The 21,022-nt window shown below is 37.3% G+C and overlaps 1 protein-coding gene across 6 annotated transcripts in view; it reads left to right on the forward strand.

The window, feature by feature from the left end:
• The window catches only part of RAP1GDS1 (Rap1 GTPase-GDP dissociation stimulator 1), a 77,769-nt gene that overhangs the window by 12,654 nt on the left and 44,093 nt on the right, over positions 1-21,022 (forward strand). For all 6 annotated transcript variants that reach the window (XM_087935921.1, XM_087935923.1, XM_087935924.1 and 3 more), the window contains exon 2: positions 16,840-16,947. In XM_087935921.1, the coding sequence (XP_087792047.1) occupies positions 16,840-16,947 (108 nt within the window). The remainder of the gene's footprint in view (positions 1-16,839; positions 16,948-21,022) is intronic.

The raw sequence follows: 21,022 nt of genomic DNA on the forward strand, positions 1-21,022 counted from the left end.
AGTCCAGCCCTACCCTTTGCTTCGTCTGGTCCTGGTAAGGTATGTTTGATGTTTAAGGTTTTGTTTGGCTTTCAGAGACACCCATTAAAGTCTGTTAAGTATCTTTGCCAAAGCTGGGGAGACTCCCAGAGGCTGGCCTTTTATATAAGATAGACTCAACTTGATGAAGTCATCAGGAGGAATCTAACCCATCCTTGACTTTCTAGTAGCCTAGATAGATAGGGCATCCTCAGGTAATTATGCCAACGGCCATTTTCCAACTTTGGATGTCCTCAGGGTCTAGAATTCCTAGAAGTCATGTTGATTAGAATTATGAAAGCTAAACTCCGCGTATTTAGAGGACTGAGATAAGGTTGAGAAGGCTGCTTTGCATTGTGTGGTAAATTACTGTAGAACTCAAGGAACTGTTTTGAGATGGTTACATGCTAACATGTCAATATATAAATACTCTGAAATAGACTTAGACTTTCATTTATTCACATTAACCTATTATTTTAATACATTGTCATTCAAGCTGATTGCATTATTTTGTTGAAGTTGGAGAGGGCTGAAACAGTCTCTTTTCTAACCACGAGACATGAGAGTGCCTCATAAGAATCCCATTCTAATGGAAGTGTTGGCCTACACCTTTAAATGTCACTATTTTTCTGAAAACAAAAAGAAATCAAACTTTAGCAATGCAAGAAAGTTCCAAATATTGTTTTGTCAGACTCACTGATCTGTGTTGCTTGCTTTGTTTTTTGCTGAATGGGTTTTGAAATTAAAATAATAGCTTGCCAACTTTTATCAGCCAGCCTGGTTTTTAAAAAAATTGTAATTATTGAAAAAAGATTATTCATTCAGCAGTAGATGTGAACTAGTGTTATTGGAAAATACCAGTTTTACAAAGCCTAAAGCATCTTACAATTGAAATATATATAGAAGTATATAGAAATAATAGAAGCTAATATCTCCTTTAAATTGATTTTAGTTAGGTTTCAGTAAAATAAAGTACGGTTAATATTGGGGATTTAAGGACCATTTCCATTTTGTCATTTTTCCATTATTGGAACAGAGAGTCACTCTGGCTTGAGAATTTAATTATCATATATAATCCTTGTGAACATTTGGTAGAACAAAATATACACTTAAAAGTAAAATTTGTTGGCTTCTTCAATCTTCAGCTCTTTTATTCAGTGCAGTAAGAAATATATTGTTAAATTGATTAACTGTATCCATTTGGGATCTAGACAAAATATATCTGCAATATATCTTTTCTTTCTTACCCCATCATTAAATGTGTTGTTTTGTTTTAAAATGGAGTTGTTTTATATCTGTTGATTCTCCCAATAAATGGCTCACACAATGGCTAACAATATTAACATTAAATATTGCTAAACTATCTGAAATGCAAAAATGCTTGCCTGGATAAAAATTGCTTTGATGCTGGCAGAAGAATAGCAAATAAATATACCTTAATCTCCTTTGGGGAAGGATGTCACGACCTGGGAAGAACTAAGAAAGCTCTTGCCCTGATTTCCACTAAATGTGTTATTTAATTAACACATTTCCCTGTAAATAAGACCTAACTGGAAAATAAGCCCTAGCATTATTTTTCAGGATGCTCATAATATAAGTCCTATCCCCAAAAGCCCCAGTTAGATCGTCAGCCAGACATGCATGTAGTATTGTATTTCCTTGAAAATAAGACATCACCTGAAATAATCCCTAATGCTTTTTTTGGAGCAAAAATTAACATAAGACCTGGCCTTACTTTCAGGGAAATATGGTAGTAGAATGATCAAGGCAAGGACTTCTCCAAAAGACATAAATGCCAGTTAGACTTATGGGAGAAAGCAATATTTTGCTTATAGAATTCTTTATACTTTATTGGCCAAGTGTGATTGGACACACAAGGAATTTGTCTTGGTGAAAATACTCTCAGTATACATAAAGAAAAGATACATTCATTAAGAATCAAGAATCATAACGTACAACACTTAATGATAGTCATAGGGTACAATCAAATCATACTAGGAAACAGTCAATACAAATCGTAAGGATACAGCAACAGAGTTACAGTCCTACAATCACAAGTGGGAGGGGATGGGTGATATGGAGTGATGAGAAGATTAACAGTAACAGTAGTGTGCACTTTGTAAATAGTTGAACAGTGTTGAGGGAATTATTTGTGTAGCAGAGTGATGGCTTTCGGGGGAAAAACCTGTTCTTGTGTCTGGTTGTTCTGGTATGCAGTGCTCTATAGCGTCATTTTGAGGGAAGGAGTTTAAACAGTTTATGTCCGGGATGTGAGGGGTCTGTAAATATTTTCACAGCCCTCTTTTTGACTTGTGCAGTATACAGGTCCTCAATTGAAGGCAGATGGGTAGTAATTGTTTTTTCTGCAGTCCTAATTATCCTCTGAAATCTGTGTCTGTCCTGTTGGGTTGCAGAACCAAACCAGACAGTTATAGAGGTGCAGATGATAGACTCAATAATTCCTCTGTAGAACTGTATCGGCAGCTCCTTGGGCAGTTTGAGCTTTCTGAGTTGGCACAGAAAGAACATTCTTTGTTGTTCTTTTTTGATGATGTTTTTGATGTTAGGTGTCCATTTTAGGTCATGTGATATAGTAGAACCTAGAAATTTGAAGGTCTCTACTGTTGATACTGTGTTGTCTAGTATTGTAAGAGGTGGTAGTTTGGGAGGGTTTCTTCTAAAGTCTACCACCATTTCTACGGTTTTGAGTGTGTTCAGTTCCAGATTGTTCCGGTTACATCACGAGGCAAGTTGTATAACCTCCTGTCTGCATGCAGATTCATCGTTGTCTCAAATTAGACCAATCACTGTTATGTCATCAGCAAACTTCAGTATTTTAACAGATGGATTGTTTGAGATGCGGTCATTGGTATATAGGGAGAAGAGAAGTGGAGATAGCACACAGCCTTGGGGGCCCCTGTGCTGATTGTACAGGTATTGGATGTGATTCCACCTAGCTTCACCTGCTGCTTCCTGTCTGTTAGCAAGCTTATGATCCACTTAGAAGTGTGTTCAGATACCACTGGTTGGTTTAATTTACTTAGAAGGGTGTCTGGAATGATGGTATTGAATGATGAACTGAAGTCTACAAAGAGGACCCTCGCGTAGGTATTTGGAGATTCAAGGTGTTGTAGGATGTAATGCAGAGCCATGTTAACAGCATCATCTGTTGATCTATTTGCTTGGTATGCAAACTGCATGGGATCTAACAGCGGATCTGTGATGGTTTTCAGATGGGACAGCACAAGCCTTTCAAAGATTTTCATAACTACAGATGTTAGAGCAGCTGGTCTATCGTCGTTCAATTCCTTGATGGAAGGCTTCTTTGGCACTGGGATGATGGTAGAACGTTTGAAGCAGGAAGGAACATAGCACACCTCTGGTGATCTATTGAAGATTAGTGAAGATGGGGGCAATTGGTCAGCCCAGACTTTTAAGCAAGAAGGAGTTATCTTGTCTGGCCTTGGTGCTTTTCCTGGCTTCTGTCTGTGTAATAGATCTTGTACTTCTTTTTCTGTGATCACTAGAGGTTGTGAGCCCAATGGATTGGGGCCAGTTGTAGGAGGCTTGGCTGTTGTTGGTGTGTTTGAGATGTGCATTGTGGAGATAGATGGCTGTAGTTTCTTTTCAAATCTGCAGTAAAACACATTCAGGTCATCTGCTAGTTGTTGATTTCTTCTGTCTGGGAAGGAGGTTTGCTTAAGCCAGTGATGTTTTTAAGAGTTTTCCACATGTTGGTTCATTTGTTAAGAATTGATTCTTTAACTTTTCAGAGTAGCTTCTTTTTGCTACTCTGATCTCTCTTGTTAATATGTTTCTGGCCTGGTTGTATAGCATTCTATCACCTTTTCTGTAGGCTTCCTCTTTGGAACGATGGAGCTGCTTAAGTTTAGCTTTGAACCAAGGTTTATTGTTACTATATATTTGCAGGTTCCTTGTTGGTACACATAAGTCTTCACAGAAGCTAAAATATGATGTTACAGTATCTGTGAGCTCATCTAGGTCTGCAGAGGCATCTTCAAAAACATTCCAATCAGTGCAATCAAGGCAGGCCTGGAGTTGCAGCTTTGCCTCATCCGACCAAGTCTTCACTGATTTAATTGTTGGTTTAATGGTTTTAAATCTTTGTCTGTAGGCAGGTACAAGGGTGAATCATGCAGTGGTCAGAGTGTCCCATAGCTGCTTGTAGTAAAGACCTATAAGCATCTTTTACTGTTGTGTAGCAGTGGTCTAAAGTATTTTTGCCTCTGGTGGGACAATTTAGATGATGGAAATATTTTGGGGGCTCTTTCCTTAAATTTGCTTGATTGAAATCTCCTAAAATGATGGGAAGGGAACCTGGGTGTTTGGCTTCAGCCTCCATAATTTGATCAGCAAAAGTTCATAATGCCTTGTTTACACAGGCTTGTGGAGGAACATACACAGCTATTAGGAGAAATGAGGAGAACTCATGTGGAGAGTAAAATGACTTGCAGTTGATGTGTAAAGACTCTAAGTTTTCATCTCAAAACTTATATATTATAGTTATATCCTGAGACCAGCTGTTGTTGATATATAAACATAATCCTTCACCCTTTGTTTTACCTGATGTCTCTTCAATTCTGTCTGATCTAAATGTCTGAAATCCTGGGATGTATATCGTGTTGTCCCCATGAATTTGTGGATTAAGCCAGGTTTCAGTAAAACAAAGAACAGCTGAATTATGAAAATCAGAATTCCATCTATTTAAGAGATGAATTTCATCCATCTTGTTAGCCAGTGAGTATAAATTAGTCAGAAAGATTGAAGGAACCATTAGAGAGCATTTCACTGAGGTAGTCGTCGTCGTCGCCATCTTAGTAGGTGTACCTTGGATCCAGATTGTGCAGAACTTTTGACATCTTCATGGGAAATCTATACTAGAGAGGAAATTTAGTCAATTTAAAAACCATCTCTTTGACACCTTCCTACAGTGATTTAGGGACATGGACACTGTATATCACTTGCTGGGTTTTCAGCAGCATTTTATGTAAGGTGTTCGTGGCTTTAGGGGAAAGTCTCGCCATTGTTATCAGTCTTAAACTGATATGTAGTTGTTTGATTCCTGTGTATATTGTATGCTTCTTCCATGCATTTATTTAAGGGTATGAATGGATATGTATAATATGTATATCAGATCTCCTCAAAGGAAGCCATACAGGCAAAAAGGTATTGTTTTGATAGAATAGGCTTGTGCAGCATGTGAAAAGATATCAGAATTAAGACTTCTACAACTCAGTTCTCAGAACAAGAGTTAATAGAGCAAGAGATTTCTACTATCAAATCTTTATTGTTTTTTAACAAAACAATATTTAATATTAAAGGTTTTTTAAAAAAATTAAAAGTACAAACCTAAGAACAAAACAAAGAATCTATCTTATATGTTATAGTTATCAATAATTGTGTGGTTGCTGGTTTTGCCCTGCCGATGTCTGAACACTTTGGTGCTGAAGTGCAAATCTGAAAACATTCCTTGTCCAAATTTTCAAGGTTGAAACTTAGTATGCTTGCCAGAAAGTAGAAAAAAGGATATTACACTGTCACCTTGGTGAACAACAATATGAAAACCTAGTCAAGGCGTTTGTTGTGCTTTTTTAACCATGAGCCTTGAGCCAACAGCTGCAGAGCTAACTTCATGCCAAGTCAAGACTCTTTTTGATATAGCTTTTTTTCCCTTCTATCTTTGTAGGACATCCTGCTTGCTGTTTTGTTTTTGGACTGAATGGGATGCCTGGGATAGCAACCCATCAAAATCCAATCAATCAGAAACACATTGGATTTTGTTGAGATTAGGAAAAGGGTTTATGTGTGTATTTAATTATTTCTCACAGGAATTAATTTTTGCTGAATGACATTCTGAATTTAAGAAACGGCTCTATATTTTCATAGCATTGAACGAGAACTTATAACTTGTTACTGTACAATTTAGACCAGTGATGGCTAACCTTTTCAGCACTGAATGCCCAAAGCATGCGGGTGTGCGCACATCCCCAAAATGCAATGCATGCACGTTCCCATGCACATGCTCCCTTGTGCATGCACATGCATCTCCTGCACTTGCACCCACCCCATGCATGTGCGTCAGAGACCCAAAGACCAGCTGGCCAACATGAGGTGCAGGCACATGTGTGACAGCTGAGCTGGGATGACGGCTCGCATGCCCACAGACAGGAGTCTGTGAGTTCTATGATTGTGGGATCTTGGGTTAGTATCTTCTGGAGATCTGAATTATAATGAGCTGAAATTGGTAGACATTAATCCAAGTCATCCTTGAAACATTTATTTACAGCCATTGGTTTTAGCCAAATTCATATAAAATTATAACAATCCATATCTGTCCAATCATCTCTAATATTTACAACACAATTTATCTTCCTTGCAGCCATTGCAAACAAAACAACTTGTTTTTTTACATGTTTATTTACATATTATCTGACAATAGAAAATAGTGGTGGGGTTTCTTCTAAATTAGACTGATTCAGTTGGATTTTAGTGTATAGATCCAAAGTTCTGTCCCACATCTCATTCATAACTCGAAGGTCCATCTTTATTTCTTTACATGTGTCACTCATCTTTATATTACTTATTATTACAATTGTCCAATATCCAGTAAGTTTTATTTTATTTGAACCAATGTCTCTCTCTTTTTTTAAAAAATGTCAACGTCCTCAAATCTTTATTTTCCAATGTTGAACAATCCAATTCACCAATAATTCCAGGGGTAATGTCCTCTTGTATTTCTTGCTCTTTGATTTTGATATATTTCAACTTCCAGGGGTCTTATTGTAATGTCTTTCTTTTATTTCTTTTTAATTTCTTCTTTTGATTAAATCATTAGTTTGAAGGGATTTGTAGGATTTTCTTTCATCAACAGGTGGCACTTTTATTCCAGTTTCACAGCCACTCTTTTTCCATTTCTTTATATTAGCTTCACCAATTTTTAAAACTCAAATATTATTTCTCTTTTATAACAATTATTTCCAGCATTAAAATTAATGCCTTCCCATGCCAAATCCTGTCTGATTGACAGTTCCAAATTAGTGTTCTTCTGAACTAATTCCTTTTACAATTTTAAAAGTTTAAAAGCTCTTTATATTTCCCAATTCTTCTTCTATCTTCCAAGCTGCTGCTGATACAATTCTTTATATTCTCTGTTATAGTCTTTTTGGGGTAGATAAAAATAAATTCTTCTCACCCTTCTCCAAACATTGTTCCCAATCTCTGCACCAGTACTTCACTTAGGTGGTTCTCGGCTGTCCCAACTTTGCAGTGGCCATCTTGGTCTGCTCTTCTCTCCATCATGGCATTGAGAGCAAACTCTGGGTTTCTACGGAGGAGTTGCTTTCTCCCCTGGAACCTCACCAGGCACTTCTCCTTAGCTTCGTCACCCCTCCAAGGCGGCTTTCAGCTCCATCTGGAGCCTACAAATGGTGAGAAGCCAGCATAGGAACAGAGGCTTCTGTTCATTGCTTCTGGTCTCATCGCGACATCAGCCAGAAGTCAGACTGATTCAGTTGGGTTAACAAGGGCATAGTAAATTTAGCTTTAGGTTCCTGGTAAAGTAATAGGTAATAGCCCACATCTTCCACATGCTGGTTATTACAAATGCGTAGTGTATAGTTGTTCATTTTTTATATCTTCCCTCCAAGTAGGCTGTTGGCATTGTTTAAAAGCAAAGTTCTGTAAGAGCTTATCTTAGAGAAAGGAATTTAAAGAGACTAAATAGTAATGTTCCTTTTCTATCTTAAAAAATTGATATAACTTAGCCAACTTAAGCTTTCATACATGTTCTCTATTTTGTCTAAATCTTTAAAAAATAAGTAGTCCTTCAGTAGGGTATGATAATTTACGTCACTCAGCAGTTGAATAGTCTGTGTGTGTCTATAGTATAGAGTTGTATAGTTGTAATAGTATATGATAATTTATATCACTCAGATCTAACAAGAATTTTGAGAATAGTTTTAGACACAAATTCATCTATTGCTGTTAAATTGTTTGTAGACATTGCTTGCCAAATAAATATCGGGCATGAGGACTAGTTTCCTGTATGATTATTGCTCTCTTTACTCTTATTGATGGAAGATTACTTCTAATCTCAATATTGCTGCTGGTATAAATGGAGCTAAGGTTAAGAATTTATTCAAGACCAGTTGTAATTTTTCTAATTTGTGCAAACTCCAAATGGATTGGGGATCCATTTTTTAGCTGTGAAATTGTTTTCCCCAGAAAGACCTTAAGTGCAGACTGTACTAACCATCCTCCTTTTGAACAGAAGGAGCAAATGACTCCCTATTCCAAATATTTATATAAATAGGTAGAATTTGCCTTACATAGAAACTAGTTAAAATTTTAAACAAGTGAGAATGAGTAATGCTACTGCTTATCTTATAAAATATTTTTCATTAATATATTGATAAGATTATACATGCATGCACATGCATGCACACACATAATAAGGCCTCCATAACTGGATTTGGTAGATTGTTGTACCATACAAGGAGTACGTTCTATACTTAGAGCAATGAACCATAGACTTTTCTTAATTACAATTAATTTTAGGCCAGTAACCTTTTCCAGAAGTTCAATTTTTTATTCAAAATACTATTAGTATTTGATTTTTTTCTTTTAAATACAGTCTTGTCATTTCTAGTTGAATGAAATTAGGTGAACAGTAATTATGGCAATAGAAAGAGATTTTAAATGATTAAGGGAATTGAGACAACTTCCTTTTTTCAACTCACATTTTTCAGGAAGAAATGTGAAGCTAAAAGTAATTTTATTTGGTAAAATGTTTGGAAGTTCATAAAAACCTGTGTTGATCTATTGTGAATCAACCACAGGATGTATTCTAGAAAGAAACTGATAAATTTATTTATAGCATTAAGAATTTACAGTGTGGAAAGAAATTCTGCAAAGAGAGCTGTAAACTTTTTGGGCTGGTGGGCACATCAAAATTTTGAAAGTACAAATGCTTTCATAGAGTTGCTGCAAAGGTGGGTGCAGCTATTCAAAACCACCTGTTTATCAGAATGTAAAAACCTTCCCTTCTACCCACTCCTACAAAGTTATCTTTGCCTATTGAGGGTGGGGGGAGTGTGGATGGGAATATTTCCAAATAACCATCCACATTTTTTAAAAAAACAGGAGAGGTATAGAATCAGATGGTTGTTAAGAGACGTGTTTTAGATATCACTGGTATCCATGGGTTCATATTGGGAATTTACATGCTAGATATAAAGTACAATTGTGCTCATAAGTTTACTTACCCTGGCAGAATTTATGATTTCTTGGCCATTTTTCAGAGAATATGAATGATAACAAAAAAAAAAACCTTTTCTTTCACTCATGGTTAGTGATTGGTTGAAACCAATGGTGGGATTCAGCCAGTTCGCACCACTTCGGGAGAACCATTAACTTTCGGAGCAGTTTGGTGAACTGGTTGTTGGAAGAAATCTAGGGCAGAGAACCGGTTGTTAAATCATTTGAACCCCACCACTGGTTGAAACCATTTATTATCAATCGACTGTGTTTACTCTTTTTAAATCATAATGACAACAGAAACTACCCAATCTAACTACCTGATCAAAAGTCATTTCAGTTTGTTTTGTTGTTTGGAACATATGAATTTTCATGCCAAGATGTTTCTTGAATTCTAGCAACTTGTTATTTTTAAGGGCCTTAAGAAGAATTATTTCTCTTCTGCAAAGGAGAAAGGTGTTTGCAGAACAAGTACAGGCAGTAAGAATCTGCTATGGATAGCATATTATTTAATTCCATTATTCAAACATCATAATCTATCAGCGTTTGGGATCTCAAAAAATTGATGGTATTTTACTGTTTGTATATACATAATTCATTCAGTAAGAAAAGTGACATAAGGATGAAATTGCTTGAGATAATTTAATGTTATTTATCTTCTGATAAGACATACTGTGACACACAGAACAGATATATTTTTCCCTAACAAATATATTCTGATGCCATTGAATGAGACTAATGCCATTCCTAAAATGTACATCCATTCCAATTTAGATTTAGCTGTGTTTGTGTGCTTTAAATTACCTTGGATTTTGTTCGACACCAATAACAATTTTAAAAAATATCCCCAGACTTTAATTAGTTACTTGTTCATGCTTTTTGCTTCTCCAGAGGTTTGCTAGTGCTAATAAAAACTCTATTTACCTTATAAGCCATGTTATGTTAAATGTATTTATTTAAATGTGTAAACCATCCATACAGTTATGTATTACATTAATTAAAGCAAAATATAATGTAGTTGGTTAAAAATCAGTTTGTGAAAATTATCTTTTAGAAATATGCTGCCAAATCCATTTTAGGTTAAGATGAAAAGCTATGTGAAAACCAATTTTTGTTGTAACTATTCTGGAGATAGGGCTACTGATATTTGCTATTTTCTTCTGCATTTCTCTGCCCTCATTCCTTTATGCTGTACTGTAGCCACAAAGAAAAAAATAAAAAAGGTTTGTTTTCATCTTCAAATAAATTCACTTCTGAAACGATTGAGGATGTAAAATTGCTAGGGAAAGTACCAGAAGTGAAAAGACTAGAGATGGATGTTGATTTACCATATCTTTTCTGCCTTCTGGGTTCACCTAAAGACCTGGCAAGTATTCCTTAATTTGGAACAGCGTAAGGAAAAAATGAAAACTGTAGCCTCTGACATTGTGTATTGCATTGAAGGCTTAATTCTTATCTGCAATAAAGATTCTAATCAAGCTGAGTTGTACTAGTAGTTTTCTGTCAAGTCTAGCCAAGAGCTATAATTTTGGCTGAAGTGCCTGGTGTGAAGCTTGACAATTACAGTGTTTGGTCCAAACAATGAAAAATTGCAACTAGTCTTAACTGAGCCTTAATGTCACTAAAACAAATAAATTTTAAATTATGGTTAAAAATGTCATGCTTGACTAATCCAATTAACTTTAATTAAAGTTGATGTTACTAGCATAAAATATTAAAAATAATTTGATAACTTATATATTTTTTCACATCAGAGGAAAAGGGATAGTGTCCCGAACAAATTTGTTCCATTAACTATACATTGTATAGTAAAACTAAGTCTGAATGAGTCTCTTAAAGAGTGATCAAATCAAGTTTAAAAACTATTTAGCTAGGATCTTCAGATCCTCTTATACAAGTGGATATAAATACCTTCACTGTATATAATACACTGTATATAATTCTGTCTTCTAAAACAGGGGTGTCAAACTCGATTTCGTTGAGGGCCTCATCAGGGTTGTGTTTGACCTTGGGGTGGTGGTGGTCAACATCACTCATGTCAGGGCGCCTGTGGTGGCCCGATCACTTTGCCAGCAAAAACAGGTTCCTGAGGTCCATTCTCAGCCATGACAGCCTCCTGCAACCCTCTCCCACAAAAAAACGGAGCTCATGAGGTCCTCATGCAGCCCTCCCAAGTTCCATTTTCACTGGCAGAGGCATCGCAGGCCGGTCCTTCGCTGTTTCCAGGGTGGCCCCGCAGGCCAGATCTAAGCACCCCACAGGCCAGATGCGACCCGCGGGCCTTGAGTTTGACATCCCTTTTCTAACTGTATCCCTATCAAGGGTTTCTGTTGCATATTCCCTGAAACCATTTTTTGAAATTTTTAAAGTAGAAGTCTATATAAAATTACTTGTAGCTAATTATATAAAATTACTTGTAGCTAATTAAACTACAAGTTTACAAATTAAAATTAACATTTCATTATATAAATATACGTCTTATGACCTTCGTCTACTGTTATTTCTGAGGGTTTCATGAAGACAAATGAGGCATGGATATCTTGTTGAGTTTATAAATGACAGAAATGTAAGTAAACATGAAACGTAAGTAAACATGTAAACTATACTCTATAGTTGATTTTAAAAAGCAAAAAGAAATGGTATATATTAAGCTGAACTACTTAGAGATTTCTAATTTTTTCAGGCTTATTTGAAAAAGAATTACTTTTGTACTGATAACACGGATACTTTCTGACATCCCAATTTTTTTCAAAGCGTTCCCGTTTGCTTAAGCAAGAATTCACTACAGTCAAGTTGGCAGATAAAGCTAAGCCAGATATAGCTATGTTGCTTCTGAATTCAGAAATCAGACTGGAACATTGTCTTGACATTTCTAAGAACAGAAACTGTCTGAAGAAAGAGTGAAGATCTTGATAGAGAAATCCAAGAATATCTGATACATAAATATATTTCTGCCTAACGTTACATATTGCACATTTTTTTAAAAAAGAAGTAAATCTCTCTCTCTCTCTGTTGTGTCTAACAGGGAGAACAGGAGGGCATAAAATACTGTTTGCAGTAATGGAATTGGTTTAGAGGCACTCACTGCTCACAGTGTGGTCTTTTTCTTGGTCACATTGTTATGTGTTATTGTACTGCAAAAGGCAAGGAAAAGAAAAGAACTAGTATGTTCATTAAAACTATTGTTTATTTCAGTACAAATCATTGAACAAATCTCAAACGATAAAGAGTGCAGACAAAATGCTAAGCAATAAAAACTGGCTATTATAAATAAACTAAACAATATGAATTGTGCAGTTTTTATTTTACAGGCTGAATAAAATCATTATGAATGTTGGAAAAATAATTACATGTGGTTTGTGTTTCAGCTTAGACTTTCTAAATTCACCTTTCTAAAGCAGGCCCCATCCAGATATGTATGTTTCCAAATTCCTATACCTCTAGAGGACACCCAGACATGGAGAAAAATTGCTTTATATTATAATGCAATGGTACATTAACTTTCAGGCACCGATGTAAGATTGGAAAGTGACAAAAGTACCCCAAACAGGTGCCAACAGTGAAAATAAGTAACAAGTCCATCAGCAACAGATGGTTTAACTCCCAAGTATTACCTTGGGCATTTAGAGGCTGACCCAACCATCCAATCTTAAAATTTAGCTGCAAAATAATAGTTTGGCAATGTTGGTAATATTTCAAAAATAATTCTGTACACAGTTGAAATAATAATTCAGCTTTTTTCTGAAATTATGGTTCTAGATTAAAAAATATATAAAGAACTTAATTTTAATAGAAATATTGTTTATGTGGCTATGGTCCATTGTCAAGAAACTTCAAGAATGTAACTCAGGAATGTCTGCTTGTTTAATTAATTAACAGCATCATCACAGTTGATGCAGTGTCTTTAGGATATGTTATCCATACAGAGAAAGCAAATCTTACGTTTAAAGTACTTCATGCAAATTATAGCATCTATATTGGTTTCTGGAATTGCACTCGTGACTGATAACCAGCTTATAGATATTGAAATAGATATATAGATAGATATAGGTGTGTGTGTGTGTGTGTGTGTGTGTGTGTGTGTGACCACCTGGATGAGCAATGACTGGATTTGGTGCATAAAAACATATTGAAATATTAATAAGCAGAAAAAAGGTGATCAAGCAAGAAGATTAATAAATATTCAAGTATGTAATTCCGTTTTTCTCCAAATAAGTCATCTCTGAAATGGGGAGGCAGGGCTGGCGATAAAATGGCTTACCTCATAGATCTAATTTAACACTAGCATCATTGAAGCACCATGAAGAAGATTTTCTAGAAGGACTCACTTGAATAAAACTTGGTTCTTTAGACATTTCTTCGGTGAATAGACAATGCTAGACTGCAGAATAATCATTGTTATATCTAACACTTTGAACATAAGTAAATGGCTATTCTAAGAAGTGCTTGGGATCATCTTTCGGTTCTTCTAAAAAAAATTAAGGATAAAATCCAAACAATTGAAGAGTTTCTTTTTATATATGCAATCCAGGCAGGTTTATTTGCTTAAGGGAGTTCATGTAATCTATTCTTTGATGTCCTTATAAATTTTATTATATTTACTAAAGGAGTAGTTCTTTTCTTAAATATGAACAATTTCATTTTACAGCATTATATGGGGAATCCACATAGACTGCCAAAGAAATATTAGAATCAGTGACTGTTATGAAATTAGATTGCATGCTGAGTTATTTCTGAATGTAACTGATGAAAAGTCTGTTCTCAGATAAAGCAGAATTTTTTTTAATAAAAACAAATAGATACATACCTGATAGTTTAAACCAGCAAGGTACGTACAGTTTTGTTTCCTTTAATGAAAGAAGAGAAGTATCCACAGATATATGCCTGCTTATCGGATGTTTATGAAATAGGTAAAGATTACAAGAAGATTTAAGACTTGCTATATCCAGCTAAGTGCAAAATAGAATTTCAGATGTACTTGAAATTATGACCCAAGTGATTCTGAACAAATGTTTAGATAGGAAATTGTTCTTAGAATTGTATTAGAAAAGAAGTGTGCATGCAAATCTTTCAGAATCTTTGCAGGTTTTCTTGATATCGATAGCCTAATACAAGGGTTCCCAACTTTTTCCCCGCAGCCTTAGAACGCTTCTGATATATTCTCACATCCCTTACAAAAGTAAACAATAATATGCATATAATTATGCATATACACTATAATTTTGAAACTTCTAAACCCAAGTTTTGCACCCTCTGGAATATCGTCTCGCACCCCCAGTTGGAAACCCCTGACCTAATAGAAGAAAGGGGAGGGGCTTTCAGCACTCCTGTTTAATTCCCTGAGTTAATTAAAAACTCTTGATAATAAGTTGTAAAACCTAATAGGAGTTTTGTATAATTCTACACAGTTCAAGTCATGATATAAGGAAGACCATTAAAGGAAGGAAAAGTTTTTTAAAAAACACTGATGTTTCAGTGATGAAATGAACAAAGCAGATGGCTAGTTTCAAGTTGGACTTTCCTGTGGTTTTATATTAATGTCCCTGGTAAAGTATGTCTGGAAATAGGAACACTGTCATACATTTTATGTAATCAAGAAACATAAAAAGTGCTAACAGCTGTGATTTAATTTTTTTCCCCAGTTGATGACTATCTTTACATGCGGTCTAGTCTTTTTAAAAAGACACAAGGAATAATTCAGATTCCATGCTTACAAAGCCTGTAATCCTAACTCACCTTATTTGGAAGAAAGTTCTATTAAAATTGAAAAGAAAAGAAATATTTGTGTGAAGCAAACAGAGGTATTTCCTCTCTCAAATAATAAGTACTTACTAGTGAATTATTGCTGGTCAATTCCTGTAAATAATTCAATTATCCAAATCCTGTTTGCTATATTTTTATAATCTATAGGAAATTCCAAGATACGTGAACTATGAACATGTAACTTAGAGGAGATGTGGAAAGTGACATTACCAGGAATAAGTTCTGTTAATGATTGTGTGCAGTAATCTCTTCTTTGGTATTCCATCGATCCAACAGTTTACATCAAGGGTGTCAAACTTGATTTCATTGAGGGCCGTATCAGGGTTGTGTTTGACTTTGTGGGGGCAGAGTAGGCGTGGCCAGGGTGGGCATGGCCAGCTCAACATCACTCATGTTGGGGGCACCTGTGGTGGCCTGAGCACTCTGCCAGTGAAAACAGGCTCCCGAACTCCAATTTAGGCTATGACAGCTTCCTGCAACTCTCTGCCAGCAAAAATGGAGCTCAGGATGGCCACACGCAGCCCTCTTTAGCTCCATTTTTGCTGGCAGAGGCATGGCAGGCTGGTCCTTCGCTGTTTCCAGTTTGGCCTCATGGGCCAGATCTAAGCACCTTGAAGATTGGATCCAGCTTGCGGGTCTTGCGTTTGACATCCCTGGTTTACATTTTTGGATCATTTATAATGTCATATGTAGATGCAATAGTAGGGTCTATTTGTAGTGACATTTTGATTCACATGCTACATTGAGCCATGAACCACCTACAACTCTGAACATCATAGTCTCTTATTCCAGGCTCTCTGTCGGAAAACTGTGTTATCCAGACTATCTCCACTGCTCTTGCAAGTGCATAATCCACCAAAGCTGTAATCTGATCCTTAAGAAGGAGCTGTGAATCTAAGATAACCCCCAAATTGCACATCAGTTTAGACTGGGGGAGTGACAGCCCATCCAGAGTCAAAGATGAAATATCATCTGGACCCAGGAGGCTGAAAACCAGAGTTGCTCCATCTTACCAGAGTTGAGTCCAAGCCAATTCCTCTAGGCTTCTTGGTATCTTTGTGCTATAAAGTAAAGCCAGGGGATTAGGCAATTGCTCATTCAGTACAATTCCTCTGGAGTCATAGAAGATCTTCTATTCTGGTGTTTCAAGAAACTATATAAGAATTAATGGGATGTGGTGATTAAGGCATTGGACTGAAATCAAAGAGATAGAGATTCAAGTACATACCGACCTTGCAATTGTTGTATAATGTAAGGCCAGTCAGTATTTTTCTGCTCACAGAATGTTACCTGAATAAAACAAGGCAGGATCCGTCTCTGTATTACCTTGCTGTTACAAGGAAATAGGGAAATACATATAATAATTAATAAATCATTTGGAAAAATCAGAATTAAATAAAATACAAAGTATCTTGTATTGGAAACACATGGTTTAAAATCCCCTCTCAGCCAAAAATCACAGTTTCGTTCTAGTCAAATTACAATTTTTCAAGGCAGTATGAGTCTATTTTTGTTCCTTTTTGTAAAAAAAATGGGCATAAATTTGATTTTTTAAAATATCTTCATTACATTATGAAACCAAAAGCTGTTTTGGAGGTACGTTCTTTTTAGCTTCATGTCCTGCTAGCATTTGTGTACAAGAGAGATGAAAGAATTATGGTCCCTTGTCAGAACCATTCTTGGCATCACCTTATCTTTGCTGATTTGTACTTTAATTCCATAAGGTACGATTGACGGGCCACAGCACTGAATTTGTTTTTCTCTTTTGTGTTATCCGAGCAGATAATCTAAGTGACGCCTTGAAGAAGCTGAAGATAACAGCTGTTGACAGCAGAGCTGATAGCTTGGAGGGGTGTTTGGATTGTCTCCTTCAAGCCCTGGCTCAGAACAGTAAGTTTTATTGTTCTCTTCAATATCATACCTTACGATTCAGTCAATAAATGATTATGGAAGCAATAAGTCTACCAAATGGAAGTAAAACTATAAATTGAATTGATGTAATAACTGTTCAAATGACAATAGCAGAACTTGATGCAGAATTTAGAATGGAGAATGTAGTAACAGAAATGCTACAAAAATCTGGAACAATAGCAGAAAAAAGGGAACTAAACATTTTGAAGGAAAAAAAATAACTGTTCCTGAAAAGTAGATTCCAGCCAGTTTTTCTCAGAAATAAATATGTAACTTGAGTCTGTCACTAACAAGAATTGTTCCTCAATAACCATTATACCTCTGTAATTGATGCTTCTGTGATCCAGGGTTCTAATGATTATATCAGTTCATAGATATATGAGAAAATGATTTCTACAGGCATCTAGCTGGCAACTGTACAAGGAGAATTTCAATCAAGAACTAGAAATCACCTATGTAAACTAAAGTTATTAGCACCATCCACCAACACTCCCTTGTACTGAAAACCTTGTAATTGGCCAAGTCATCTAGTTCTTTTAGCTTCCTTTCTGCTATCTCATTTTGTGTCAAGTAAAGACTTTAAATCAGCAGTCCCCAACTTTTCCGGCTTAGTGGACCAGCAATGTGGGGGAGGGTTTGGTTATGCACGAGCAGCGGGGGCAAGAGAGATGGTTCCACATGAGCGGTGGTGTGAGGGGTGGCCCAGTACCATGGTATGGGTCACACCTGGGCGTTGGGTACCCCTTCTCTAAATAGCTCTGGAATAAAGAGTTAAGTTTTAACTCAAGGTATACTATAGTTCTTTCATTCACATTCAGACTCGCACCTGTACTTCCTTCCATGTATGTATTAAATTGTGCTCAGCATTCAGATGCATTAAATAATAAATAATCAAGAAATTGAAATACAAGCCAACATACTGCATCTCACAATATGAAGGTTTATCATTACCCAGTCCAAATGCAAGTTGCTGAATGTGAAAATTATTTAAAAAGGCTGTGCTCTTTCTGTTTTGTTTTGTTTTTATAAAATAAGTATATTCCACATTTTTAGTCGTGGGGAACATTGAGCTTTGAGTTATAACTCTGAGCATATAGATATGCTGCATACCAAGTATATGAAATAAAGCAATGGACATTGAAACTTAAATCTAAAAATATGCATTGAATATATTTGATCAGCAGTAGCATTGGCAACTAAATAAAAAAATTGACACTCAATCTCACCCAGTTACAGTACAGTAAGTGGCAGCAGAGGCCAACATGCCTCCCTTGGGAGGGTTTCCATAACAGCAGATTTTTCCTTCATTTCAGAAGGCAGGAGAGAAGAGTACAGGCTCATGTGTCAGCTGAAGAGCACAATGTATAGAAAGCAAGCACTCCCATTAGAAATGCTGCAGTTAATATCAAGAGAGTCCTCTACTGGTTCCTAATTAATCCCAAAGAGGGCTCTGAAACCAAAACAAATGGAAGCTTCATGCCATATATTCAAAGTAGCACGTCTATCTTCCTCTTTAAGTAAATAAAAATATTTAAAGATATTCCTCTTTGTTTTGATAAAGATAACTGGCTGATCACTACACATCTCAAAGATGTATGGGTGAAAAATGAAAGTCTTTGATAGGAGGGGGATCTTTGAAAAAAATACTTCAGTGAGTGGTTATATCTCCTGAGGCAGAACATGCATACATATTCATTGTGCATGTTTTATTATATATTATGTTCCGTGACTAAATAATTTGTAATAAAAAGTGAGAATTAAGTTTATGTTAAATAATTCAAGAGATAGATTAGTGTTTTTCACTTTGAAAATGGTGGGTTTAGGATTCAAACTAACATTGAAATATGTATGAAATGTTTATAAATTGCTTTCCTTCAACCACCCAGAAGGTAGAAATCATTCTAGAAATTTGATTTTAATAGCAGTTTCCTGATCAAGTGACCTGAGCCCTTGATTTTTTAGGTCTGCTAGAATAAAGAATCACAGAGACATTTCTAAATATGACCATGGGAAATCCTAAGAAGTACTGTGGGATATACTGAGACTGCTAATGTCTCTCTCTCTCTAGGAAGATCACTTCCTGTACTACAATAAGTGATCAGAAAGGGATAGTTCTTCCAACTTGATCACACCTGGGTCTTAGGTATAAATTATGCAAGAAAATATTGTGGCAGTAGAAAAGCAAAGTCAGAAACTTGGTTAACAAGGATAGAAGTACTGTAAACTAATCTGAAATGGTAAGCATTAAAGGTCATTTAGAGATGTCACTGCCAAGGTCACCTTATCATTGGAAGGGTTTAGAGTTGGCTCTTGTACTATCGCTCCCCAGACCAAGTAAACATTAGATTATTATAATTGATAGGGTGTGTCAGTGGTAGCCTTCTAAATAGCATAGTCATACTATTATTTAATACTATATTACTCCATATTTTAACATTTCAGGTTTTCAAAATTGTTTCTAACCTTAGTACACAGATATAGTAAAAATGAAGAATTACAGCATAGAAAACAAAACTAGGAGACACTGAAAGTTTCAGAAGAGCAACAAGAAGTACCCTACAAGCCTTGTGAAAGGCTTTCTGTGACGTATGTGCCCATTCTGATTTCTGCATGACAAAACCTGAAAGGCAAGAAGAAGGACCTCAGCGTCATAAAGAGACAGGAGGTTGTTGAGATGGGGCGTTGGTTCTTACCTGATACGCTTCTTTTCGTAGAGCTGTTGAGAGTGTCCAGGTTGGGAGGAGCTCCAGTCTCGGCTCTTCCAGGCTGAGCTTGAAAATTGAGGAACGCCCCTCACCGTCACATGGTCCTCGGGCACTCCCAGGTTTTTGCACAGACGAGAAGGAAAGTCCTGTTCTCATCACACTCAGGAAAAATATATTAGATTGCTCAGTCGAACAGCCAGGTTTCCCACCAGACGGCCTACGGGTGGGGCTGGACACTCTCAACAGCTCTACGAAAAGAAGCGTATCAGGTAAGAACCAACGCCCCTTTTCCATAGAGCTGTCTCGAGTGTCCAGGTTGGGACATACCAAAGCTTGGCTAGTCCTGCGGGTGGGGCCCCGTCTGGAATAGAATCTCTCCTGGAACCCTGATGACCCGCTGGAAGGCATGCCCAACAGGAGAAAACCCTGGATGTTGGAATGTCTCAACAAGGGGCCTAAAGAGGAGGCGGAGCTATCCGGGAGGCAGTCCCGCCAAAGAGGCCAACAGGTGTGCACTGGGACCGGGATTCAAGAAACTGGGAAGATCGACCCGTGTTGGGAATTCCCTGGGAGAACTCTGGGACAGAGAGAAGGAGGAGACGCAGAGATCTGTGTGAGGCCCGGGAGCGCAAGAAGGGACCCGGCTAGCATTGAATGGGGGTAGATGTGTTGCCGACCAGTTGCCCAGGGCAGGGTGAGGAGGACAAGAGTGCTCCTGGGGTAGGAGCCTGTTGCAAGCAGGGGTTAAAGGTCGGAGTAGAGAAGGCCTTCTCGCACTCCTTCCTCTTTTTTTTTTTTTTTTTAAAGGACAAGCGCCTGAGGGCGACTGCATTATCGAGAACGACGGGCGAACCTCTCCCGGATCCCCGGGAGGGCTTCCTGGAAGAAGTACCTCCGGACCCATCCGCTCCGCCGGTAGGGAGATCTATAGGGAGAGGATCGGTAGTATCTGGCAAAGGAGGAGGAGTGAGAAGAACCCTGGCGAGGAGAGGGGAGCCTCTGAAGTCGGACCTCCTAGAGAGGGAAGGGAGGTACTTGCGCTTGTTCCGGTCTCGGCCAGGAATGGGTCGAGAACCGGTCCAAATAACTTCCCCCAGAGATGGGGGCTGTTGCTAGCTTAGTCTTGTTTTTAACGTCCGCTTGCCAGTGGCGGAGCCAGAGTAGACGGCGGCGGTAACCTGGGACGAAATGGCCCTGGTGGAGAACTTTGCCGCCTGGAAGGTGGCGTCTGCCAAAACTCGGCCGCGGCCAGGATCTTGGCAATGTCCTGGTGCGCCCTGAGATTGGCTGTGGGGACATGCTGCTTGAGCTGCTGGAGCCACTTGATGGAAGACCTGGTGAAAAACGAC

Source organism: Pseudonaja textilis, chromosome 6 (genome assembly GCF_049901715.1).
Source record: "Pseudonaja textilis isolate UNSWEBS1 chromosome 6, rPseTex1.2, whole genome shotgun sequence".
Classification (NCBI taxonomy): domain Eukaryota; kingdom Metazoa; phylum Chordata; class Lepidosauria; order Squamata; family Elapidae; genus Pseudonaja; species Pseudonaja textilis.